Source organism: Apteryx rowi, unplaced genomic scaffold, assembly GCF_003343035.1.
Source record: "Apteryx rowi isolate R43461 unplaced genomic scaffold, aptRow1 scaffold_14, whole genome shotgun sequence".
Taxonomy (NCBI): domain Eukaryota; kingdom Metazoa; phylum Chordata; class Aves; order Apterygiformes; family Apterygidae; genus Apteryx; species Apteryx rowi.
The window spans coordinates 2,097,380-2,125,304 of record NW_020447641.1 but is presented as its reverse complement, the minus strand read 5'-3'; the positions used below and the strand labels follow the sequence as shown (position 1 = coordinate 2,125,304).

The 27,925-nt window shown below is 36.9% G+C and overlaps 1 protein-coding gene across 9 annotated transcripts in view; it reads right to left on the bottom strand.

The window, feature by feature from the left end:
- Nucleotides 1-27,925, bottom strand: part of BCAR3 (BCAR3, NSP family adaptor protein) — a 121,994-nt gene that overhangs the window by 79,488 nt on the left and 14,581 nt on the right. For 4 of the 9 annotated variants that reach the window (XM_026057497.1, XM_026057498.1, XM_026057490.1 and 1 more), the window contains 2 exons: nt 3,357-3,476; nt 89-203 (listed from right to left, as the gene is read on the bottom strand). In XM_026057497.1, coding sequence (XP_025913282.1) covers nt 89-203; nt 3,357-3,443 — 202 coding nt within the window. In that variant the 5' untranslated portion in view covers nt 3,444-3,476. Of the gene's footprint in view, nt 1-88; nt 204-3,356; nt 3,477-4,141; nt 4,783-27,925 lie in introns of those variants that run through there. The other 5 variants (XM_026057493.1, XM_026057489.1, XM_026057492.1 and 2 more) reach the window with 5 other exon arrangements.

Genomic DNA, 27,925 nt, shown 5'->3' with positions numbered 1-27,925 from the left:
TATTAATTTATCTTATCTTTGTGACAGGAAAGCTCAGGCTGCCTTAACTCATTCTCTCAGCCTTTAGGAGACAATACAGAGATCTTACCTCTCTTTTTTTCTATTTCCTGAAGCAGCAGGATATTGGAAATGATGTGTGTTCGGTGGACTTGATTTCCAATTCCCATTTTCCTAAGATCAACCTCTGTAAGATGGAGTAGGTCCTGCAGCAAATGCCAGAGTAAGGAACATACTATACCTATCAGTCCAGGAGTAATTCAAATTTCCTTCAGACAAGTTTGCTGTTTCTGATACTGTAAGCTAAGTAACAGCGAGCACATGTTACATGAAATCCCTTGGTAGTGATAAGCTATGTCAATAAAGAGATGAAGCATTTTTCTTTAAAACACATTCATTGTCTCTAAATTTTTCTCAAAGCAAAACTGGTCAAGATAGCCGGAGAGTTTCTAAAAACTAAGACTCCTTTGAATAAACCCCCAGAACTGCTAATATGCTAATTGCACTAAGCTCATGAAGGAAGATGCATCTCAGAGTGAACAATAATATTAGAAGGGAAGGTTTTGGATTATCAAGAGACTACTTAATGTAATTAATAGACAGCACGGGTTGTGACCCTGTTTTGAGTAACATGAAGTTCCCATTAATGTATTTTAGATAATCAAAACTGAACTGTTCTCTTTTCTTTCCCCTTCTCTCTACTAAATCTTTACTAGCTTATTCCCCAAATAAGCTGCTGAGTAATTCAAGACATTATTTATAAGTATGTACAGAATTTCTATTTAATGTTAACATCTTTCAGAGTAAAAAGAAAACATATTCAAAATAGAAAATTTAGGATCAAATGCATTTCTTCTCATTTTAACTCTTCTGTATTTTGTCTGTAAATCAGATAAAGACAGTTCTATAGAACATACTCCATTTTGTTACAGGAAGGTGGTACTCAGAAAAGTGGTCTTTTTATGGAGCTTCAACAGCTGGGGCCTAGGACCATAAAGTACAGATCACATTATTACAGTGTATAATAGTGAAGATGACTGACACAGAATTCCTATTTAAGTTGAGCCAGTTTCAGAAATTGTCATTTCTAAATCTTGCTTTTAAACTAAAACCAGTGCAAATGCATAACATGCTTGGTTTTAGGCTGAGTAGTCCTCTAATTGCTGAGAGCCTCCATTTTTTGTGTCACTACCTAAGGCTGTTTTAGATGCTGTGAGGGAAGATCTAGCTCTATGTTTGAAAATGTAATATTAAGTGTTTCCTAAATGATACATCATATGTATCCAGTGACACAAAAGAAGCGAGATGAACAGTTATTCTTATGTCTTTCTTCGTTAACTCAAATTAAAATTAATACTAACGATGAATTCTCAGTTCAGTAGAAAGGATTTTTAAACTTTGGCAACAGTGATGGAGGCCCCCTCCCCTTCCCTCAGAACCCCCCCCTAAAATGGTCCAAACACACACAAACAAATAGAAATGTGATATGCCTGCTCTTCAAACTTTAGCAAAAATATTTTAAGGAGAATCACAAAAAGGGTTGGTGTTAAGTCCAGCACTGAACAGCACACACTCAGGATAACACAGTCGGAGCTTCTATAGAAGCATTTTGAGCTTTTTTTTAGTAGCTTTAAAGAAACTGCTACATTTTTGCAGCAGAGAACAATAATATGTGAAAATTTTATTTGTCAGTGAGAAGAATGAAGCAAGAAAGCTTCAAGGTAGGAGACTCAAGATCATAAACAACACTTTCTGATCTTGAACTGGCTAGAGCAGCCACGCTCTACTACATGCTTCTACTGCCATGAATTTACTACTTATCTAAGAATAATTTAATTCAAGAAACTGTGCATCACTTTCCTCAGCAAAATGGATGTAATCATACCTTCTACTGTAGAGCTAAAAATCCCAATGTAAACAGTTATTAGTATTTTTTTTTTTTTTTAAGGTAGAAATCATCAAAGGCAACTACTTAGACTTCCAAGAACTTAGAAACTCAGTTCAACGTGATTCTTAAGCGTGTTAGTAAGTAGGTGAAGTCTCAGTAAGTCAGGCATTTTCTTAAAGTTATGATTCAGGAAAGGATTCAGTTTGGCTGAGGAACTGAGAAATGATATAACAACTGTCCATGGAACAAATTCTACAGAAATTGCAGAACTGAAAGACTGATTTGTGGCCCTGAACTTAAAAAGAGTTCATTGTATTCAAAATGATGCACTAAGCCTATTTCTAAGTTTTGTGCTTCAGCAAAAACTTTTTTAAGCTAGCTTTCAGGCCCATTAAAGCTGTAAGCTATTTTTGCTGCAAGTTTTTTTCAGTTTGCTATCAACTCAGCTGTCACAAAGATCTATTTAACCATCTTTTGTGTTACAAAGGTAGTGTGAATCACATAATAAAATTTTTCAATGTGCTTCTAAGTTTTATTGACTGAGTCCATTTTGGAACGCAGAAATGTCCTTTTCCTTGTTGTGACAAATTCTGCATTATATTTGAAATCCTTTTATCTTTATTCTGCTTGGATTATAAGATTACCTTGACACTCATGTGCTGACACCAGCAGCACATATGTGACACAGAAGCCAATTTTAATTAAACGTTATTGCCACTTTATGAAACTTTGATTAGGGACAAAAAATTGTTAAAAAATTAAGTTGCTTGTAAATGAATCCAAGGATATTTTGAGTTGATGAGAATACTTAGTTATATTTTCTATATTTGTTTTCTAAATTAGGAGTACTGAGAGACAGAATTAAAACATGTCAAAAGTAGTATTTAACTGATGATATTCTATGTGTATGCCAGTAAGTCTATACATCCATAATAAGGACTGAAATTACAAAATGGACAATAAAGAGGAAAGTCTCATTTTGACCAAGTAAAACCCGTGGGGAAAGGCCTTAAGAATTTCTAAATAAATTTCTAGGGATCTTCAAGATTACCGATGTAAAGTTCTACTGTAATGTGGTACTTGTTCAATAGTGAAGACTACTTTTAGCCACATAATATCCATCTACCTATAAAAACTACATATAACAATTAACATGTGACATTAAATTATCTATGTGTTCTTGCTCTGATAAACATACCCGTTAGTTACAATCTGAGACAGCCCTGATTGATATAAGACAAGCAGCATTAGAAAGCGTAAAAAGCTCATTTTATCTAGCTCACTGGCTAAGTGACTGTATTTTACTGAGTGCTAGCACACAGTTACAAAATGCATTGGTTTTATTTTCCCCTTTCCTAAGACAAAAGCAAAGTATCAGCCTTTAGTTTTTTGCTCCAACATTAAGCTATTTTATAACAGACTGTGGTCTTGAGATTTTCTGAACAATTTTACTGAAAAAGCCAGTTCTTACCTCTACGCCATCATACTGTTCAAAGAGCGTGCAATATTCTGGGAGACCAAGCTGGGTCAGCCAGTTAGGAATGGGTAGATGCTTCATTATGTTTTCCCTCACCTCACAATGTCATTGACTCTGAAAGAAACCAAGAACAAACCCCACAAACCTCCGTTACAATATTATTGCTTATGAATATTAAATGACTCAACATCTCAGAGAGCACTTAATAGCATGTAAGTTCTGCCATTATACCCAAAGAAATGAAGACTTTCTTGGCCATTTTGTAATAGGTAGGTAAAGATTACTTTATGATGTCTGAGGATCTTAATTCACCATAACCAAAATCAGTGGAAACACGACAACAATTTATGCCAGCTGAGAATCCATGTTTGGTTTACAATTAATTCGTACAAACCAAGAATGTTGAAGACTGTTTTGTTTAGCTCTCATGACTAAATTAATCTTTTAGAAAATGAATGGAGTCCCTCAGTGCTATGGTATCAGTTAAAAATGTTCAGCCTTTGTATTCATGGAGAATGTTCCTCAATATGCTCATTCATTGGTAATACCATTCCTCCCAAACATGTAACATATATGAGAAAATGTACACAATGAAGAGAAATAGCAAAAGCAGCAGTGATATTCATGGGAATGTGAAGAAAGTGAATGAAACTGCATGTTCTGTGAAGTCCTCCACATAAAAAGCATTCTGTGGCGGGTGTTTGTCCAAGATGTGAACACAGCTAAAGTCAACCCATTACGGAGTACATCTATAATGTAAGTAACTGAGAGATTACTACATTTGGTCTCCATCGTGATGTTGTCTGAGCGTGAGTTATCCGTGAATAGGCCTATTTTTGTCACTTTTCCTCCTTTTCTCCAACTGCTAAAATGAAATAAAAGATAGACATTAAAACATTAAATATTCTCCCAACATCAGTGCTCCATGTTAGCATCTATAATACTTACAGCTTTGAAAGAATTACTCCGAGTTTGTGGAGAGCTTTCCATTGGCAAGTTTGAGCATGTCATAAATTCAAGAAGGCCCAATTCTAAATCTATGACTCGTGATCTGAAAATTTCATATCAGAGYACTGACGCCAGAAACAGGAATTACTCATGTTCAGACATGTAGTATTTCAGTCTTACATTTTTTGTACTTTTTTTTCATTTTAAGATTTTCTCTCTCTCATACATTGTTCAAGAACAGTACTTGCTCATTAGCTCTGTAGAAACTAACTGGAATTATGACTTTGCAGCAACAAACCACTTGTTCCAGCATGTCTATCTACTCTGAACACATAACAAGAAGTTGCCCACAGGCTGATGTGTTACGGTCAGCAAAGAACCATTATTGCTTTCTGTCAGACAGAATTAGTTAGCTGTTTAGCATTGTTATAATTCTTGGAACACCAGAAAAGTGCTGAAGCTGCTTCTTCTTCTTCTTCTTTTTAAAATACAAGCTGCCAAAAAGATTGTTCCAGAAAAAAGGCAACCAATAATAGAAATATCACCTGTGTTAATGTACAATACATTCCTAGAAATATCTAAAAAGCATTTCCATTAGAAAAAGCATCTTTAGAAGCCACAGAACATTTTGGACCAAACATTATTTTGGAAGCCACTAAGAATTTCACCTCAGCACTCAACCTTGGAAACTAGTCAAAAGGGTTACATTTCAAAGTCAGCAATACCATTATGTTGCGAAGGCCTAACCTGGAACTCGCTCACTTCACGGACCATTAAAGAACAAACTCGTTAACTTTCAAATCACATTGTGAAATCCTGCTATCCTCCACCTGGATAGACCATTATATTGCACATATCATTTGCTCCATTGCATTTTTTTTATTATTGTGAAAATATCGCAGGCCATGGCTGGCAATTTAGTAATGCACCAAAAGAATGGTGGTATTATAGTAACAATTGAAGAGCATCTTAAGGAGTAACATCGATCAGAAAGTCTCAGCACTTACTGAGCACACCGCAAAGAATTTCTCTGCAGAATGTTATGGCCACAGAGAACATTCCCATGCGAGGGGAAGACAAGCTCAGCCGGCTCCGCTGAAATCTGCCATTTATTGCTTTGCTTTAAGAGGGTACTTTCAGGCTGCAAGATGGTCAGCATGAAAGGCACAGGATTTTCAAGGAGGTAAAAGGAAAACATAGCTAGCTGGTTAAGACGCTGGTAAACCAGTGGACAAATAGCTCCTTTCTGGTTCATCCACTTCTGCTAATCCGGATACAGACTGAATTTTGCTCTCAAAAAGGAATCTGTCTTCAAAACCGTTTAACAACCTAACTTAGAACATATTTTGTAAGACTGCCAATTTTATATTTCATTTTGAATATTTAGTTTGCATGCTAATACACAGCAGTTAAAAATATCTGCAAGAATTGGTGAAGAGTCGCTGTACTTTTCATTCCAGAACAAAGAGAAATTTAGCACTAAGCATGAAAGGAATCCCGGAATTTCTGCAGAACAAAATGCTCCTTAAACAATATAGTGATAAATAATGGCTATCTAATCTCACTTGGCCAGCTGCGTTTGCTTTGTTATTAATTTATACCAAAGAGGAGGAAAAAAAATCAAAGGAAATTCAAGTGCAAGCAGAAAATGACATGGTAACTTATGACAAGATACTAAAAGACACTATTTTCAATATACTGTATTTACATCTTTGAATATGATTATTTTATGGAGTACTTTCATATGCTATTGAGTCTTTGTTGAAGCCTGTGTAGATTTTTCCCTACTCTTTCGATGAGCATTTTTTTCCTATGGAAAAAAAAAAAAAATCCCCTCTCCCCCACAAGCAGATAACTAGCTGCCTTTCTGATCCTTCTGCTCCCAGCAGTTTTGATGAAGAAAAACACCACAAGCATTAACTCAAACAGCTCTTGTTTACCAATCCATTGTTGATTGGGCAGAGGGTACAACCTAGTGGTCAGGACATGAGAGAGAGTTTCAGTGTGTGACCAAGGTAAAACAGGATTACAAATAAACTAAAAGAAAATGCCTGTGGAAAAGATCCTAAATGCATCATTATGAGAACTGGTTTTAGGCTGAGGGAGTTTACTATTATTCTTCTACTTTAAATAATTTATTTTCATTTCTGAAAATAGGATTAACTCTTGCTGAGGGTAGGTAATGCCAGCATTTTTTACTATCCAAAATATGATTACAAACACACTGGTAAGATATGTGGCAGATGTGGAGCACACACTTTTCCCACTGAGAAATGCATGTCCAATAACCAGAGGACAGGAAAGAAACAAAAATGTAAGACAACATGTGTTGGAGGGAGTTGTGGGATCTCTGTTCTCTTTCCCTATCCTAAAAACTGACTTTCTGTATATCTGAGGTTTCCTGTAATAAAGAGATCATTAGAAGTTTACTTAGGTCATCCGGTTTTTATGAGATGAAGTCATGGTTGCTCCATGGCTTGCTTCTATTTATTCAGCAAGAGTTTTTCCTCTGTTCTGCAGCTGTACAGAAATCTACTAGTTATTATTTAACAAGCTCATGAGTGAAATTTAGTAAAAGGATAGTATTTTGAAATACACACACACACAAGGTCTTTCAGTACTGCCCACATCCTATATACAATTTCGAAATTTTACATCAAATTAAAAAATTCAAGTTCAATCTGGGTTTGTAGAGTTCTGTTTCTGAACACTGGCTATGCAGAGGCCTGTAGGAAATGAAGCTGCCATCAGAGTAATCCAGTGGGGAATTTCTCTCCGAGGTAGCAAGAAGAACGAGGAGGTTCCTAGAGTGGCATTCTACTCTACTGAACCGAACTTAGCTTTCACTTTCTGCCTGTTTTTCTGTAATATCTTTAAAACATTTGAACAGTTGTAGTCATACATATTGGACCATAATTGAAGTAAAAGCAGAGTGAAGGGTGCTTTATGTGCAACTTTTAAATGTAACTGCTTATATTCTAATGCCAATAATATATTGTATGCCGATAACTTATTAGTTTTCTTCTTTCCTCCATCACAATAATCCAGGACTATCAAAGGATGCTGCTGATGATTTTGTCTTGCTATACTCCAGGTACAAGGACCTCTGTTTGCCTCAGGCCTCCCAATGAAGTACTAAGTAATAACAGTGACCAAAGGTTTGTTTTCTTTGCTGCTCACACCATAACTATTTATGCTTAATTACGCAATTTAGACAGTTATTTCTTGAATGTTCCATTGTAACTCATGTTCCAATGGCAGAAAGTTTTTGCAAACTGAGAAAACCTTGAAAAAGGAATTATACAGATTTTCTTCTTAGCGTACCTCACTAGAGTAATTTATATAAAGCATTGTGACCAACAGCTTCAGAAAAGTTTGACAGCATTAGTTTAGGTACAAACAGTTACTTATCATGAAAAAACACTTGTAATGAATCCAAACTCTCAGACTCTCATAATTAAAAGCTACACCACTGGGGAGGGAAAAAAAAAAGTAGTTCAGAAGTCAGGGTATGTGTGGTGACTCTGATCTTCAATTTAAAGAACAAACAGGTATGTGGGGTCTGGGATTACAGTCGATTTCAATTTGCAGAAAGAAACAAAGAATAAGGCCTAAAAAATCCAATCTGTTAGCACCTCTTTCATTAAAATACATGGTTTGCCTTTAACAATTAAAAACATATATAGCCCTCCCAGTTTGCAATTGCAGGTAAAGCAGCATGAAGTACCTAAGTGATTCAAAAGAACAATGTTCTAACATTCCTTGTCTACCAGTAGAAATAGAGTAAACAGCAATGATAAACATCCTTAATCCCAGAGCATAACATATCCAATTAGAAATTTCCTCTTGAATGCAGTGGAGTGAAAAACTAGAATGGCTGGAAGTGGTCCTCATCCTCATGATGCCTCCTCTGAGAGATTTTACAATCTTAATACAAAAAACCTGCCTCTTCTTTTGCAGCCAAGATCATGTTTTCTATTTCTCCTCCCCCATCTTTACAAAATTTGCCAAGTGGAAAGCATGTTGTCAGTAGCACAGTTTAAGACAACAGTATGTCTTGGAAAAATCTCAGAAGCTGACTGTTTTTTTAAAGAAATATTAAATGCAGAGTGGCGAAGTCAGAAGACATCAGTCAATGACCCAAAGCATGTTTCATGTCTATGGCAGTGATAACCCATTCATGAGAAAGGTAACCTCTTTCTCCAGGATTTGTGAACACATTAACAGTGAACTGCCAGTGTCCACCAGCCTTGTTCTGCTAGCACATTGCCTTAAATTAAAAGTTGCAGAGATTTCCTAGTTAGGAATTGAGCACGGTTCTAGTCTAATAAAGCTATAGATCGGTAATGAACTGATCAGAAATAATGTATTATGAAGCCATCCCCATCTTGTAGCAAAAAGGGAAGAGCATGTGCAAGACAGGGCAAGAGACAGAAGCATCAGAAATACCTGAAAAGCAATCCATCAGCTGAAGCAAAATGTCGGACACTGATCAAATAAATATTGGCACAGTGCAGTAGACAGTCCAGAGAAAGCACTTTTGGAGCCAAGGACTGTGGCTGAAAGGAGGGGGAAACTATGACTAATTAGACTGTTACCCCTACTGTATTAATCCTCTTGTACTCTGAGAACTGGAACTTGGTACATTGTATATAAATTTGATATCAAAGATACGCTATCACCAGTTTCTTCTTCAAACTGGAATAATATGCAAAACCTTCAAGTTTCAGTTAACCCTGAATGAAAAGGAATTATAGGTGACAACTACTCATCATGTAAAAATTACTACATTCAGACTCCATCTCCAGACCTCCATCAATAAACATCTTACAAGGGAAGAACTACCTACCTACGAAAATGCCACAGCCAGGCATGCGCTCTAAACACAAACTGCATGCAGATGACATGCAGGGTGGGAGGGGAAAGAGAAGGCGTAAGAACATCATGTGAAACAATGTGATCATTGATGGTGGTTTAACAAAAGAAAACAAAGAAAAAAACAATCACAGTAGTACCTCTGATAAATACCTGTTATAACATGTAGAGAATATACAAGAAGAGGAAAGATGTGGAGAGAAAAAAAAGGTGATCCTATTATTTTAGTTAGGACAGCATAAAGACATGCAATTTAAGTTCATAAAAATCTGTGGCCTAGTAAAATGAAATATGTATTTAATTCTCTTAGAAACCAATTACATCCATACAGTTTGAAAACATACTTTGCACCTGCTAATGCCTTCTGCACTTCGTGAATCAGCTTTTGACATACAACTATTCTCAGCATCATGTAAGCATGCACAGAGGTCAAACAATAATAAAAGAGCCAAGCTGGTATCACAGCATTGGTAAAGGAGAAAATATGAGGCCAAGTTATTTCCATAGGGAAGCATGTGAAGGAAGTGGAAGAGAAAAATGAATAAATCTCAGAAAAATTTGGAAGAATACAGAAGGGACAAAAATGCATTAGCCAGTAAGCTTGTAACTCCAGTAAGCTTGATCACAGTAGGAACATAAGGAATCTAATTAGATGATCCCTATTAGTGTTGTCTATACTATAGAAAGGAAAAAAAAACATGCAGTCTTATGATTAAAATATCTATAAAATGAAGGCAGTTGGCAAAACAGCATAGGCAACAGTAATTAGCAATTTCTGAAATATCTGCTAAGCCACACATCTAATGTGCTTACTTTCTTCATTTTAGTAATCTCATACTGTGCTGGGAGTGATTAACTGAAGAAGAGAATAAAAGAAAGAGAAGGACAAATTTTTGAATATGAAACTTCAGTTCTGGCAAGTATTATATAGTGCTAGCAAGGTGATATCTGCAGTTAACTTGATTGTAATATCTAAGTTTTTCATAAATAGAATCACACAGCTGAATTTTCATCAACATCCAATTTATACTTTCTCCACTGTATTATTTATAGAATACAATTAAATAAATGCAGTGGTGATTTTTATTGAAACAAAAGAAAGTAATGAGAACTTTCCTTTTAGATATCTGAATTTAAAAAGATACAAAGACTGCTAATGACATTCCTGTGCAATGAACCACATGGGCTATTTAAAATAAATACATTTGTTTGTACAGGGAATGCAAACAAATACCTAAAGTTTTATGTAATTTTGGTTAAGCTGGTAGAGAGTAAACGAGGCGACAGTTATCCTAAGCAGCATGTGTCCAAGCAAATAAATTAGACCATTCCAAAGATTCTACTCATTTGCAGAGTGCACACCATGCTGCTGGCAGTATACAATAATTATGCATATAAACTGTGCTAAAATACTGTTAGGTTGTACAGCAAATTCTCAAAAATTTAGAAATAAATATGCATTTGCAATTTTGCTTTCTTCTGTGTTGAAGAGGCAAATAACAGATTTTTCGCTTTAGCAAATAATTCAAAAAATTTGCATAAGAAAAATTTTTTGGATAAAAAACAAAAAAACCAAGGTCTTTGGCTACTTTTTTGTTGTTTTTGTTTAAATTTTTGTTTTTTTTTTCCTCTGCCCAGTCCTCATTAAAATTAATTCAACTGAAGCTTGGAATGTAACAAAAAACTCAGGAATTAACATAAAAACTGGTATTTACTTGTACTGTCCATATCTAATATGGTAATTTGTTGCCCACAAATGTGTTAATATCTTGTCTACACCAGATGTGCGCTTACTATATTGTAAGATACAATTTATTAGATTAATTATTTTGGTGACATTTTTAAAAACTGCTATGGTTCAGTTCAAGCTACTGCTGTGCTAGCAAACTGCTGGAGAACAATTTTTCAGCTCTACCTAGCATTTAGTGACTGTGCTTTCCAGGCATGTGAACAAGAGCTGTAAGAATGGAGAGAGAACTGATGAGTCATGTATTTCGATTCCAAAGGAATGTCTAAACAGCGCTTTGGTTTTCTGCGTTCAGCTATTGGCACCCTCCTGCCAGCAGCCGCCTTCCGCGGCGGCGAGGCTCGGCGCAGCCCTGCGGCAGGCAGCCCTGCGGCAGGCAGCCCTGCGGCAGGCAGCCCTGCGGCAGGCAGCCCTGCGGCAGGCAGCCCTGCGGCAGGCAGCCCTGCTCCCGCCGCCGCCGCCGCCAGCTGGGGGTGTCTGCCCTGCCCTGGTTTCTCTGCTGCGCCAGCGCTAGCATGTGCATGGCCACACAGTGAGGGGAGGTGATCTGACAGAGAAAATAACCCAAAGAAAAGGGCTGTTCTTTCAAGTCAGATCAGGTCTCCGATTTCCTTCACGGTACAGCCACACAAAAGCTCGTGCTGGCAGAAGGCCTGTAGCGACGTGGAAGCGGCCACACGTAAAGGTGCCACTGGGGCACCAAAGCTGAGCTACTGCTCCTCTCAGGCTCGGCTGCTGCAGGGTACGGACTCCTCCTCCATTCCAGATCACAGGCTGCGTATAAACATTCACCCTTTTAATCCATCCTGGACTGTGCAATAAAGCAAACAAGGCACAGACTTTCCTATTTCTGCCAACTGGGTTGTGGAGACAGTAACTGCAGGAGAGGGAGCGGGCAGGCAGCTGAGGAGCGGCAGTGTTTTAAGTCACAGTAGCTGCTCGATGCAGTGCAGAAGTCAAGCCCTTTTAGACAACGGAAATAGTAAAGCTGCATGGAAAATTTCAGTTCTGGTTTGTGACATCTGACAGGCTTAAACATTTGTTTTCTTTGGTCTCGAACAGTCCAAAAGTCTTTCAAACATAAGCTGAAATGTCTCAAGCAGTCTCTCTTAATGAAAGGTCAGACTTGATTCAGATCTGTCTCCTTCTCCCATGGGAGTCTATGCAGAGGCCCTATTTCTGAAAAACTGTCAAAATACACATTTTGCTATGATATATCATTATTTGATGAAAAGAGATGAGTACTGGAAAATGTTACGAAAAACAAAGTAAAACTGTATACCACGAAGTTTACCGCAGTTCTGCAATACTTAGGTGGCAAACAGATCAAAGGAAGCACTTAAATCTGAGCCACAGCTATATTATATTGAATTTAAAATATGAACGAAAGCATGTCTCATTAGAACTTCTAAAAAACCCTATTTTTAAGTTATAATCGGTATTTACAACCTAAGCATTAAACAAAAACCACCTAAACAAAAAATCATAGGACTGCGTATATATGAAATTTAAAATTTTCCCTCTCTTGCCTCTTTCTTGTGCTTTCTAGCCATGCTGGTATTTCATTTCAAGTTTTTCTCCTATGACCATTAAAACAGACTTTAGAAGTCTCAAATTCTCAAGTAAACAATATTCTATGCAAAACATGAAATTCAAAATAAATTTTAATCTGTAGGAAATGCACTAAATTTTTGCCCTAAATGCAAATGGCAAACATTTGTTTGCTCTTAAGATAACACATGCTGTAAATTTCCCTTCATATTTATATGGATACAATTTAGCAATAAGTTCCACAAGCCAGTCAGATATAGGTTAATTTTATAGATATTTTACTCTGTAACTATAAGTAATTACATTTTGATCAAATGAGCTATATAACTCAAGCGCACCAAGCCTGACACTCTTATAGTGTAAGCATATGATGACAACTCCTCCTAGTGGAAGCACATCTGATATGGTAAAATTCTTCTTCAAAAAGAATGCAGATTTCCTAGGTAAATACAAAGCTTATGCTGGTGCTGGCTAGGTCTGCATTTTTTCTGCCCTCGTAACTGATTTAAACTAGACTAATACAACTTTTCAGTACTCTGGAAATGCATCAGTGAGATTCTAAGGAGGATGAAAATCACTGCACTTTAAAGTTCCTTTTGCTGCTACCATAGCGTAGCATGGTTTATTTATACATGTAAATAAGAATCAGGCTTTAAATGAATTCAAAGTAATTGTTCACTGTAGAGCCCTGTCTCACCACTGGCCCTTACAACTTTGGGCCAGGCTGATGTGAGGTAACTTGCGCATACTGTGAACAGCGGAGCTCTGCTGATCCACTCTCGCGGGAGCAGCCCTCTGCAGCTGCGTTTTGCTTTCCCTCTCACTCCTATGTCACACCAGCTGTGTTCCAGGAACAGTTTCCATGTGAATGAATCCCCTGCATTTACCTGAACAGACTGCCCTGCTCAACCAATTCCGTCTCCAAGGGCTCAAACCATCACAGACATTAAATATGCTCTTCAGCCTGCACCTCGAGGAGTGTTTTTTGCAATAGCTCAGAGTAGGCAGAGCTAGTACAAGAGCTAGTTTACAAGTAAGAATATGCAGTATCACATAACGTACTGAGCAGACTACCAATACTCTCATTCATTTAATTTAGTCCCCCATTTACTCTGTGCTTCCTTGTTCAAATCATTGTTTTAAGCTTAGCAATCAAGGTAACTTTGCAAAAATTTTGACCAATTGTTGTGAAGGACTTAAGGATACTGAATTCTTGGGGGAGGGAGGTCTAGTGTGAACTAGGCACCCAAACTGCTAACCCAAATTTTTAGTTCAGCATGACAATTAGTAAATCCATTACAGACTCTACAGAAACAAACACAAAACATTACTCAACTTGTACATGTTGTTCTGGACAGTGTTGATGTAAAGATAAAGAGTCTACAAAGTACCAACCAGGACTTAAATATATGTGACTCAGCAGCTACACAGCAGATGAAGATTATCATTTCTAGTTAATTACAATTCAGTTATATGGAATATATCTGACTTTCTTCTTGTGATACAGTTCTGTTTTCCAAACATTTCACGAACAGTACCACAAGCACTCTGAGTTACTTTAAACTTATGCCAGACTTCAGACCAGGTATTGTCAGTCGGTAGGTAGCCAATTCCTAACACCAATAGTATACAAGAAAAAAATTGTGCATAAAGAATGGTTTATCATTTTTAAATTAATGTTTATGGAAGGCATAGACTAACTATCCTTCATTTACCTTCCTTATAGAACAGAAATGCAACTTGCTTCACTTCATCACATCAACATATTTCCAGTTATTAACTAGAAGCACTAGAACAGAAGTGCTTTTTCACGCAACTCTCAGTCTGATTGGGGAACATATTGCCACAGATGTTCCGGGTAGCAAAAATATAAATAATTTTATATTAGCATAAATAAATAAAAATAAACTAAAATAAATTAAAAGACAATTTATGCAGGAAAAACAAAAAGAAAATCAAGAACTGTTTAACACAAAGATGCAGATACAACCACAATCTCAGAAAACCCTTAAGCCATGAATTACCAAAAGCTGTGGTGGCATCCTAGGGCAATAAGCAATAATAATCTATATTTCTGTTCTTACACTATTTTTATAAGCATAAACTTGTACTGTGAAGATACTGATAAACTTTTGGTCTGATTCCATACAGATGTTCTTAAATTTAACTCGGAGCGCTAATCTGGCACAAACCTATCTGCCAGTGCACATTTGTTCAAAGAATTTTGAAAGCATCACCGTGCTCTTGCAGAATTTGACAATACTTGATCTAGCATATCTGCAGTGCTCTAAGTTTATGCCCACAGTAGTTATTGTCCGTCTTCCTACAATTGGTGTAAGGTTACCATGAATACCGTACTGTGTATGCTTGTTGATTAACGGAAACGGCAAATGTGCATTCTTGATACACATCGAATTTGCCCTGGCATATGATCTGACAGTAATCAGCTGATCTAGTATTAACGAACATATCATCTCACCAGAACAGAGTAGTACAAATCTCCAAATCTGTTCAGTACATGTATCTTAGCAGACATCTTGAAGACTGAGTCTAATTATAACAGTATTTTTGTGGTGCAGATTCTATTTAGGAAAATAAATAGAACTAACATCACAAATCACTTCACTAGGAGGTATTGATCACTACAGTCCAGCAAGTCTTTCCTCTTTCTGTATATCTGCATGGTCTTTTGTAGGCAGATGGGAATTCACTCGACCTGCAGCTGAAGCCAACCAGTAGCAGCATAAATGTTAGTGCAATACGGAGCTTGAGTCAAGACGCACTGTTGGAAAGACTGCACAGCTTCCTCTCAGCTTGAAGCACAGCCAGGGCCTATTATGCGCCTAACAGTAGCAGACTGTAAATGCATATGCCATATAGTCAGAAATCTGGTTAAAGCTGGCATGCTAAGCTCTCTGTGGGGAAAGGGGCTCAAGAGAAAAATTATAGCTGTGATTCCGAGTTACTGTTTTATTGTGGTCTGATCAAATTTAAGATGCCCTAGTGTTTCTCCTTTCAATTCCTCATCTCTATCAGCCCAGAAGTTACTAATCTCCCCTGTGCCAGTTCTACTGCTTGTGTGGTCAAACTCTAAACTAGGTACATGAAATGGTCCTATCTTTGGGGGGGGGGGGGAAGCAAACAACTCCAAAGTGTGCATTTTTTAAATGTGCAGATCCAAGACCACTCAAACAGTTAAAGAGACTTTCTCAAGCTGCTCTTTAGTTACTACTGCAATAGCCTTCTGAAACACTTTCTTGCAGAATAGGTCCTGCTCCACCTCTTCTACCTGGCTGTATGGGAAGGAAAAAGTAGGCCTGCAGTATTGAACTCCCCATGCTCTTCAACATCCTGGGCATTTTTAGTAAGACAGCTCATACACAATATTTGATTTTATACACACAAAACTCATAAATCAGGCTCCACAATTTAATAACAATACATATGTTCTTATTTGTCTTCTGGTGTTTGAATTTCCCTGGTAAATTTAGGTCTTTTTTTCAAGTTGCTCTCTAAAGATAATGTAACTTTTTTTAAAAGGCTGAGATTTTCACATGATCAATTAACTCCAGAAACTGGATGCTATGTAATCTGTCACCTTAGACTTGTGATAAAAATCAAACTGACAGCACTACAAGTAACAAAGGAAAGCATATGTGTGCGTTTGCTAAATTATGGCTAATGGACCAACACGTGCTCTTTTTTCAAATGGTGGCTATAAGACATTATGTCCCGCTGTTGCAGTTTATTGCCCTGTAACAGAAGAAAGTAGGATTGTGTAGGCACTCCTCACATGCTCCAGTGCTAAATCTATCACTTTCGCTTAAGTCGCTGATAAAAGTGGTTTGAGCAAACCTGGCTGATTTTGCATTGAAATGAGAACAAAAGTCACAACTTTTTATCTGAGCTTGTTTTCTCCTTTTCTACAGCAGCCTACTAGTCCTGGGCCTCTCCATTCCACGAGCGGCCCTCGCTCTCGCATGCACGTGCTCTTACTGTTCGGCTGCCCAAGCCTCTGAACTGTGTAGTTAGCAATCTGTATCATCCCTTCTTCCTCCCTTTTCTCTCTCCTTCTCACTCCTCACCACTAGGCTGGTACCCCAAGCTTCAAAGCCATGCCAGGTCTGTGCCTCAGCCTCCTGTGCGCTCATTTGTGTTGACTTTTATTTTGCAATTTTAAGCACAACCCATAATGTAAACTATTTCTATTCATTTAAATAATGAATTAAGAGGAAAATGCACCTGCTAAAACATTTCAGATTGATTACTCACACAGATTGGAACTGTTCCAGTTATGCACTGAATCACACAAAACCAACAAACAGAATCCTAGTAACAAAATATACTTAATAGTAAGATAAAAAAACATGAAAAATGTATTCCTGCTAAGCCATGGTCCTTTAACTTTAATGTAAGAGGCTTATTTTGTAACTTTTTATGATAAACTAAATTACTTTGAAATAAAAATAATTTTTCCTTATAAAATACAGCAAACTGTAATGATGTTGTGTTAGAAAAAAATCCTGATACTATTTCTAAAACAATGAATAGCAAAAATCTTTACTGCTTAAGATGGCTGGTTACCTAGCAAAGCATAGCAAAATGAATAGAACTGTTTAGGGGTTTAGAGCAGAATGTAATATGCCAGCTGCTACCTTCAGATAGACTTCATAAAGCTGCATACAAAGTGATAACAGAAATAATTAATTTTGTCTGAAATTCTCTCACTAAAATCACTGATTTGTTTGGTTTTATCAACTTCTAATTACATTGGAAAAAAAAGAATGCATTCCCTGAAGGTGATCAATAAGCAATCTTATTAAAATAAATTATTGTATTCAGTAAGAATGATTCATAGAGCACTAGATACAAAGCTGGAACACATCTAACTTTAAACTAAATCTTATTTTAATTTTCAGTTGATGCTCTCTCACTCCTCTAAGCTGAATGTCCTTGCATACATGCATTTAAGGCTGTTGCTCACAAGAACAGATAACTTGCTTTGAGACAGCTAACAATAACAACAGTTTCTGAGTAATGTTAAAACTTCAGCTAAAAATTGCAACAGTTCAGAAGCTGCTTTACCAGGAGCTCAGCCACACAGGGCGATATGGATGGTAACCTCATCAATCATCTTAGTAAATCAATCTGTAACAGGCAGTCAGAGCCTTTACTTACTAGACTCTAGCATTTGTCTGTGTCTGCAAAAAGCAATTGCTTATTTTTCTCTTGCACCTTTGGATCAAAAAGCTAGCTGAAATGTTTAGGTATTTGGGTTCTATTTGGAGAAAACATTGGTGGTGAACTCAAGAATTTCTTCAAATCAACTCAGCACTTACAAAAATGCTACTAGGTCATACTTTCATGAACATAGGGCAAGTCTGATAAATCAAGAACTGTTTCCTTTCCCTTTGAAGATGTGCTAAGGGCAGTGCCAGCATTTCTAGAGCCAGATAAAAAACACCACAGGTAAGTAACACAAAATGCTGAGCCAGTCTAAACTTGCTGTGCCAGTTCAAATTTGTTCAAAGTATTTTTGATTCATTTTATGGTAGCAAAATTCATGCTTTATCAGTCTGTCTGCACAAGAGTTTTATCAGTCATTTTGCAGATAGCCCAAGGGACTTTTTTCCAGTCCCTCCCCATCTCCCTCTTACTCCTTGATCCATGGTGTTACTGCATTCAAGCTATCAACCACCTTTAAATGCAAGCTTGAGGTTTGATTCTATTGATTTCTCTCAGTCCCCACCGTTGGGCCTTCCTTACCTGCTGACCTCTGTACTGTGACATTCCTCACATCACGTTCCCATAGACCTGCCCCCAAACTTCCCAGCCTTGCCTATCCATATTACACAGTATCTGCTGCAGTAACACAGCATCAGTGCAGAGGCAGGATGACAGCTGTACTATTGCAGTATAGGAGACCATCTAGAAGAACAGCTGAGCTAGTGTAAGCTAGAAAGCACTTTAGTTCTCAAGTGTAGCTTACAGGAACTCAAATCTCACTCAGAGCAAAGTTTATTGCCCCACTCAAGCCCCAAGTCTGCAGCAATACTGAACACCTGCTGACTGGCACAAGTGTATAATTAGACTGTTTAAAACCCAATGTATTTCAGGTGAAACATTAGGCTTCCAGCTGCTACACTACTTTGCCTTTGATTGTATCATTTCTGTAATCTTGTAATTACCAGATATACCCATCATCACAGATTTTATGCTGTCTCAAGAAAGAACTGAAGGGGTTTACTGCAGTGCTTCTGTACTTCTGTAATAGTGGCAAACTCATTAAACTTTTCCTCTGGCATCTGCCTGAAGATTTACAGATTCTCATTAGGAAGAGCAAAAGAGGACAGAAGCAGCTAATTTATAACACTGTACTGTAGTAACAGCAGTTCTCCTTTGATATATTTTCCTTCATTGACACTGCCCCTATTTCACAGAAATTCTAAGAATTTACAGTAGGATAGCAAATATTCATGCAAAAGTAACACAGACTTGTATCTCAGCAATAGCATTCCACAACACGAAACCAGAACCCAGCTCATTGCCTGTCCTGGAGGACTTGTTCAGACAGACAGGCGTTCTAGTGAGCCTAGATCAAAACTGCAGGGTCAACAAATTCAGGCTCTGCTGGAACAAGATGGTAAGCAAGGTGCAAGAATGACAGAACTGCATTGTAAAACCTGCGGTTTCTTAGCACAAGTATCTGTGTTAATCTGAAAAGTCATGATGACAACTGACGCTTACAGAAAACTGATAACAACACTAGTCTGTAACATAGTAGTCATCGTACTAAAGTGAGCGGATTTCAAATGTTGCTCTAAGAGAAGGATATTAAAGTCTCACAAGTATATTAAGCTACAATATAGAGAAATATTTTCCTAAACTACTTAATTATAAGGAAATTTTCTGCTGTGCAGAAAAAATTTGGCTGTGCATGGGTCCCCAAACAGAGCTTGCACCCAGAAGGCCAGTGGAATACCAGGGAAGAGCACTGTGCACTCGAGGCCTTGCGCCTCCTCTCTGCTTGACAAGTCACTCCCAGAGCTCTGCTTTCCTTCCCTGAAGGGTTAGAGATTATTGATGGTTCTCAAACTTCATGACAGAGTAATGAGAGAAGCTTCCTAAACATTTTTGGCAATCCTGATCTTTTCCAATTTTACTGAAGTCTTTCTGAGAACAGGAATCTAGCACAGACCAAACAACAAACTAAAAGCCTGTAGTAAAGCATGATTAGGGAAAAAAATGATACACAACAATGACTATAATTTTCCCGTTTTTCCCCACCATTACATTAGCAGTGGTGCGGCTTTGCTCATAGAAGAGTTTTTGTAAATATGTTAATTGCTCTGGAAGTAGGTCAACATTTGGTTAGATAACAGGTTTCCATTTTTTAAATAAACATTTTTTCTCCTCATTGTTAAAAAACCACCCATACTTGTATTACAGCAGCAGGTATGCTGTCTTTTGACTGAATCCTTGTAAAGTGATGTCGTCTTCAAAGTGATTCAGGGGCAGTTTTTTGATTTGCTTAATTTCATCAGGTCTTGATGGAAAGTTAAAAGCAACTTTAAAAATTGTTAATACTCTGAATGGTTCTGACATAGCGTAAGAGAAAAACAGGAGAGTATAGTGCTAAAATACAACTTTCTGAGGTTCAGACAAGCAAATAGATCATTGATTTTAAAATAACAGATCAGTCTAAAATGTTTTAATCCACTGTTTGACAGTGAAATTTAGGAATAAAAATCTCCCCATTTTTAAGCTTCTAACTGCTCAGTGAATCATCCAAGTTTCTGCCACTTTTTCCAGGTTATATTTTGTCCACCGTGCCACAAAACCTCTAATGGATTTTTGCCACTCAGCATTTTCCAGAACAGTGAGTCATTTCATCCTATGATTTCTCTAAGTAAATGGCTTAAGATCCTTTGCCAAATGCAATAAAGCAGCAGCAAGTTCAGAACAGTCGGAATGCATAGCTAGATTTTAAGTTGTTATTTGTTTAGAGACTAAAGTAAAACAATCAGACCAGTTTTCCTAAAGAAGAAATTACAAAGGGTATCAGCTCTCAAAGACTGTATACTGAACTCCTCTGAAGAAAGGTGTCAGTTGGAGATACCAGCGGAAATTAGGGATTCTGCAGTAGAGATTGATATTTCTAGAAATCATTTTGGTATTTAGTATCTAAATATTTCCAATATAAAAGTGCCAAGTCGTGGATGTCTCTTTTATACCTGAGAAAACAGATACTGTTACAGACATCAGCACTGAAGGACTCTCTGCTAGAATGGAATATTCAGTTTTCATTTTAGAAAACTGATGCAGTTATTCCATGAATGGTGTTACAGTCCATTTAATAATAACGGCCCTCCTTACAGGGGCATATCAGGCTTTCCGTGTATTAGTCTTTGCTTAATTACTTAATTAATGCTCCTTACCTCTGCTCTCAGATGGAGACAATTATCTCAGCTACTCATCTACGAAGTGTAAAGTGCGGAGGTGCCCCAGCCAGCTCATACATTCAGCAGGTTCACAGTTATATTTTGGGACTTTGATTAAGAAAACTTTAAGATCTTAAAACTTTTTTATTTTAACTATTTTTTCTTTAAGGCTACTATGACAATTTACCCTATTAACATAAATTAATAAAGTTACAAACACATAGATTTTTGCCTTTACATTTCTTGAATAATTAATTCAAGAAAGAAAATCGGTACAAAGATTTATTTTGTTCTCCCAAAACCTGTGTCTAAACCATGTCCATGTCATGCTGAACCCTGTAAAAACATGTTATATTATTTTCTTAGCAAGCCATCCAGACCTAACAGAAGGTTAATAAATACAAGGCAATTCTATGATGTAATCCAGCTAAAGCTAATTGCATAAAAGACTATTCTTTGCTACAGAAAGTCTTATGTATTCCCATTAAAGAATATTTGAAATGGAGATTGTTCCTCACCTGAGTAATGAAATGTGCATCTGATTAAATTTTTACCTTTATTTCAGCATCTTCAAAGTAAATCAGATGCATAAATCAGAGTACTTATACAGTAACTTTTCAAATTTGGCCTTTAAACTCAGACAACCAGATTCAACCTATGTGTAATTTCAATATTACTGAAAATACCCCTATATGATCTCTTGGGTCTAATTTTTAATTCAAATAAATTATTTTAAAAAGAAAGACTTTTCATAATTATGTATAAATATGATAGATATAAATAGATATGTCTCATTCTTTCAAGAGTGAACAAATAGTGATCTATTCTTATACATCTTTGGAAATCAAAACATTTATATTAGATAACAGTATTTCTATTCTTAAATGGTATCTGCCCAGATATAAAGCAAGTCCTTTTTTCTTCCTTTTTCTTCTTTTAAACTTTTCAGTCTACTATACCTTTTATTATCAGTGTTATGATAAAATGATAGCCCTAATTTCAGCTGACAAGCGAAATACAAAAAAAGACCAAACAGAAAAGGAAGAGAGTATGGAGGAAGTGAAATAAAATTACTAAAAATACACATTTTTTTCCTCATACTGCTGCTGATGGAGAGCTTCAAAAGCACAACTATACAATATGCAGTAAGTGCTAGCTACTATTCAAAACCACTCAACTTTTCCAGACTCTCCAAAACTACCACTAAGTTCTATAGTTGAAAAAAATATTCATGCAACAGAGAATTGTCATAACAAGCGTAATGAGGAGATTAAAATGGAAAGTGCGAGCACTGGACTTTCTCATTTTTCACAATATAGCTCAAATCCCAAGTGGGATAATAGGATAAATGAGCCAGAGGGCCTTCATTCATTCTCCAGCAAACAATACACCACAAAGATGCATACATTATGCCAGGAAAATACTTAGCAAGAATGAGCAGCCTTGGAAACAGAAATTCTTGACTCAGAGTCTGGTTGAAGGTCACTGCTCTAACACCACAAAGTTTGCTTGACTTGCATTTTATATATTGATATGTAAAGGATTTTCTGAGTTGCTTATGATCTTACATTTCCTGCAGTTGTTCCAAAGATGTAGGCAAATATTAATCTTTTTGATTTCATCGCTAGATGGAAGGGGACTGACTAGAAGAAATGCTTCACATCATTGAAAGAGTTACTGAAAACACATAGACAAACGTTTGTTCTAGTTTCTGCTAACTGAGCTCTGCTAAATTAAAAAATGCCAACATAAAGGAAAACAGTCAGATTGAAAGTTTCTGGTTTCCGCACCAAAACTTCCCTGAAATTTCATAGGGTTGCATCCAGTTTGCTAGTTCACATTCTTTTCTAATAGCATCAGCTAATTCATGTTAGCTAATTAAACACATAGGCTAAAAAAAGCTTTATTTCAAAACAAATCTATGCTAGATTGATTTTTTTCATTCTATGATGCTTGAATCAAATGAGATTAGACACAGTTAAGAAAGCAGCACTAATCTGATGACACTATTCCAGCAAATAAAGTGACAGGCCTTTCATTAAAAATATACAGAAAAGACTCCAACAGTGCCTAGATTATTTTTCTTCTTTTCAGAAACCCTTTTATGTGACATAAAGGACCCATTTTTAAAGAGCTCTTAGCCTGGCATCTAATTATAATTCTAAGCATATAAGCCAGTGCAAACACAATTTGAAGGTGTAACTTACAGCAGGAACCAATACTGCACTTAGATATCGATCTTCAAAGCAATAAATCAGTAACATAAGTGTCTAAACATTAAGACTGGTGATTGCAATCAGCTGCAGGGGCAAAAAAAAAGCATGAAATTAATGGTTGCTTTTCAGAATTTTAGACTTAGCAGCTTATTCGTTGAGCTCAGTTTATTACTGAGTGTGACCACAAAGGAAGACACAAAGAAGCATTTGCTTCTTTGCAAGCACTGATCAAATGTGCATTCACACATGGGACCTTCGCTAATTCAGGCCACCATCATGCTGATTGTAAACTGCTGGATGATTTTCCATCGCTCAAGTCTGATACATTGTCTTAGAGTATTCTTCAGCAAGAAACATACCTCTTCCCTGACTGATTCCAGAACTATAACCAACTTTAGAAATACCCTGCAGTTCTTCAGCAGTAGGGACTTCAGCAGTAGGTATGGTATTCCTCACCTTTTGAAAGTAAAATGGCCTGAAAAATATCCTCTGTCATTTAGTCAGAGTACATTGATTTTTTTCCCATTCAAGAAACAAAGGCACAATATTTCATTTCTTGAAGTTAAATTTCTAAGCTCCTGAAATGCAAGTAGCTCCATCAATAGTACTGATGAATTCCTAACAGAGGACATTTTAGTTCCCCTTGTATTGAAGGACACTGGCTGCAAGACCGAGAAAATGAGCCTGAACAGAAGAACATGGGTGGCTCCTGAAAGCTTCAACTTGGACAAGAACATCACATCAATAATAGAATTAGAAAAATAGTCACAGCACAAGGATTTGTCTAAGACGATAAATGCATTTCAAAGTCCTTATTACTAGCTGTTGATAGTATGGCATATAGAAACAGAAATTACAGCTTCTGACCCCTATACATGGAATTATAGCCAGGACAAGCAAGACAAAGACATAACATGAATTGCTGCTGTAGCTAAGTAAAGTTTATTGCATACTTGAAAATCTTTCTTTGATGGTGCCAGCTGCTGGTGACAAGAATGTCTTACTATAAGAAAACCTAAAACCAGGAGCATTTTCTGATATTGCAGTATAATGGTGGTGGGCAGTCAAACAAGAAAAGGCTGAGAGGATCAAAACTGCAATGTTTAGATAAGCTATATTATGTATATAATACCATTTTACAGGGAATTTGTGGATATTATATTGCATTTTGGCACCCTCTGGTGTTGAATGGTGCTCAGAGTTAAAAATCTGAGAAAAAATCCACTCAGTTTTATTAACTACAGAGATGCTACTGATGTGCATAAAGAACAGGATTCTATTATCCTAAAGCCCGAAACTGGTGCTTCAAAACCAAGAAATATGCAGAAACACTAGAACCCACTTCATGTAACTTAATAGCAAGAAACCTTTGCCTGAGCATCTAAGAAATCTTTGCATTTTTGATGCTTGGTGAAAGATTCAATTCTTTAATACATGTCTCCTTACTTAAAATAAGTTATTTACCATTGAAAGGTTCTTTGTTTGCTTTCAGTTAGGTATTTGCTAAAAATAACAGCATCACTGCTTAACATCAAAATGAAAACCAAACTCTTTTTAGTATGGCTTATTGTATCATCCCTCACACAGAAGTTGATGCTTGTGCCATGACTGCAACATTTTTCCAAGAGCAGAAACATGTAGAGTCATGTGAAACGAGCTCTAAGCAGTACTGCTGTCAAAGTGGGAAAAGCAGACATCACTCTCGCTGGGTAGTACAGCTGCTGTTTTCCTAAGCCTTTTCTACCATACTCCTAACAGCATTAGATCACAGATATTTACAGGCAAACACGTAGCATGTTTCAAATCTTTTCAATCCCTGTGTCTATCTCAAAGCAATCACTGCATCTTGTCTTTTGATAGCAAATTCGACATAAAACTATCAATCACAAGAGAAAAGTTTATTCAACAATTTCCTGCATTTTTCCTCAAGCTTCTCCCTTATTTTTCCAAAGGCAGCTGAAAAGATCTGTTGAAATAAAGTTCACTTTATTTCCCAAATAATTTACATTGATAAATTGACAAAAAAAAAATCTAAAACCAACTCAGAAGTCTGAAAAAAATAAAAAATGCCCTGATTATAATACAACATGAGAAGAAACATTCCCTGTGTTACTTAACTTGCCAGTATTTAATATATAAACTTTTATGAAAAATATATACCATGTAAAATCTTATTGAAGTACTTTCTCAAAGCACTGCAATAAGTACATTATTACAAAGATTTCTATCTCATTCTTTGTGGATTTTAGAATAACCTTTACTATTATATAATCACATTTTGTTCAGTTCAGGTTTTTAAGAAAAATGCTAACAGACTGAGCAATAACTGCCACAATTAAGATCCAAGAACAAGATCTTTCTAAATTTTAAACCTATGAAAGGCTGGTTTGGAAACATCTCCTAGCACATCATTACATTTATTATTAACTGGTGAGCACTGTTTATAACAATTAGATGGTACTGATTAATAAATATATACAACAGATCTTACCATTCAAGGAGGTTATCATAATCCACTAGGTAGCCTTAAAACTGCAAGAATCTCCTGTTAAAAGACGCACCTTGAGAAGCGTTATGCCCAATCAGCAGTTGGACCTGCCTAGGAGGCAGCAGCTGATGAATCACAGTGATGATAATTGAGCCATGAGTTTCTTTCTTTCTTTCTTTTTTTTTTTAATGAAGTACAAGCCGTACACCATGTTGTTAAGGAACGCACTGAGCTTTTTCCACAGCCTTTTTTTTTTTTTTTTGATTCCTTGACTACTAGGTGAAAAATGTGCCAACTATTTGTTGGCACATTTGGACCACTATGAAATAAAGAAGTTCCTATTTTTCAGTTGTGACTTCAGCAGGATATTTTTAGAAAATATAAAAAAGTTTGTTTATAAACTGGAATAAGAAGTTTCAAAACTAACAATTTAGTTTACATCAATGTAAAACTATGCCCAAGCTCAAAACCCCTTCTACCAGTCCAGAGTTCAACAGATTACTATGGAGAGGTAAACTTAACTACTCCAGATGTCACATTAAAGTTTATTGTTATTATTATTTGATTATGGTAGCCACTTACGAGTTTCAATCAGGATCCATTCGCTCAGGATGCCTATCTGCCCTGAAAGTGTTTATACTTTCAAGAATGAGATGTATATTTACATCATTTTACAATTATTTATCCAAGTGTTTTTTTCTCTTAAAGAAAAGACCTTAATTCACTAGGTATCATTTATATTTAGCCTGAAGGAAGACAGGTATATGGGTATGACCTCAAGAATGTCAAAATATCTGAGTTGAGAAAGAATGATTTTATAATTTATGTAACTATATTAAAGTCAAGCTACCTGTGACTTGCAAGTGTGAATTCCCATGCCCAAGCTAGGTCACACGAGCTCTGCCAGCCCAGGGGCTGCCCAGGCATCTGAATTTCTGACAATAGGAAGAAACAAACTAGCAGAGGCTGTTGGGGGCTGATTTTGTCATGTTCTTCCGGGGGGGGCAGCTGCCCACTCAGCACAGCCCTGTTCTGCACTGAAGGAGCGACCCTAGGAAGCCAATGCCAAACCAAACCCAACTCCCCTGCCAAAGTTTCTTTAGCACCATCAATATTACTCTCTTTCTCCAAAGCCCAAATCTTTATGCTTTTACTTTCTCCCTTCGTTTGCTCCCTGGCCCAGCCCCTGCACTCCTCCAGCTTCCCGGATCCCCCACAAACTCCTCCTGTCATGGTACCACTGCTCCATCGGCAGCGCAGCGTGGATGGATGGTGCTTGTTCAACCTGCCTAGGGGTATAATTTCTCACACTTTCACCAAACGCTCTTTGACTATTTTCTCATTCTAACTGGTAATCTACTATACAAAACACACAAATGTCTCTAGTACATAACTGTATTGCTGAAAAGCAGGATGCAGAACTGTCAGTTAAAAGACTTAAGGCCTCCATGTAGCTAATATTAATTACATAGCAATTAATACAAAAAAGTGGCCATCTCCCCTCAAACTAGCTCTGAATAGGATTAGTGCTTGAAGTTAAATTAAGAAGCCATATTCCTACTTCCGTGCACACACACACACAATCCTTCATTGTCACGACACTCACAAAAGCATGTGATAATTCTGCAGCAGATTTGTTAAAGGCCACTTGTGTCAAAATCTGACTGAAAATCACTGAACCTCTATCTGGGTTTAAACATCTACCCAAAGCTCTCTGCAGTTTTTGGTGGGGGGCTGTGATTATATTTTCTTTCAGTCTGTCTTCAGACTATTTCTCTGGATTCCACACCTTAGCTGCTGCAAACTGGCACATTTACAGTATTATTTACACTCCTGTTATTATTTACACAGAGGGTGATGGCAAAAAGAAGAGATCTAGCTAACAGTGATTCCTATAATTTCCAGGCACCAAAGACTCTGGAAGGTGCTGGAGACTATCAGTTGTTTTGCTTTGATCCTGTAATGACTGGTACATATTACTAACCCAAATAAATCAAGATTAACTTACACAAACATATCACTGCCACAAAAAAAAAGGAGACCTTTGAGTAAATGAGAGCGTAAACAGGCAAATTCCAATCAATTCTGCACACAAGAAGTTGATTTTGGGGGCTGTTAAATCAATGCTTCCCGCCTGCCAGCATTTTGGAAACAAAAGTAAAGGCCTAAAAGAACAAAGGATGTTATTTTACTGCAGTGCTAGAACTTAGGCAAATCAGTGCTGAGGTAGAGTGGCAGAGCTAACTCTGCACAGTCATCACACAGAAAGTTTTGTGTCTGCACTGTCTGCACTGAAG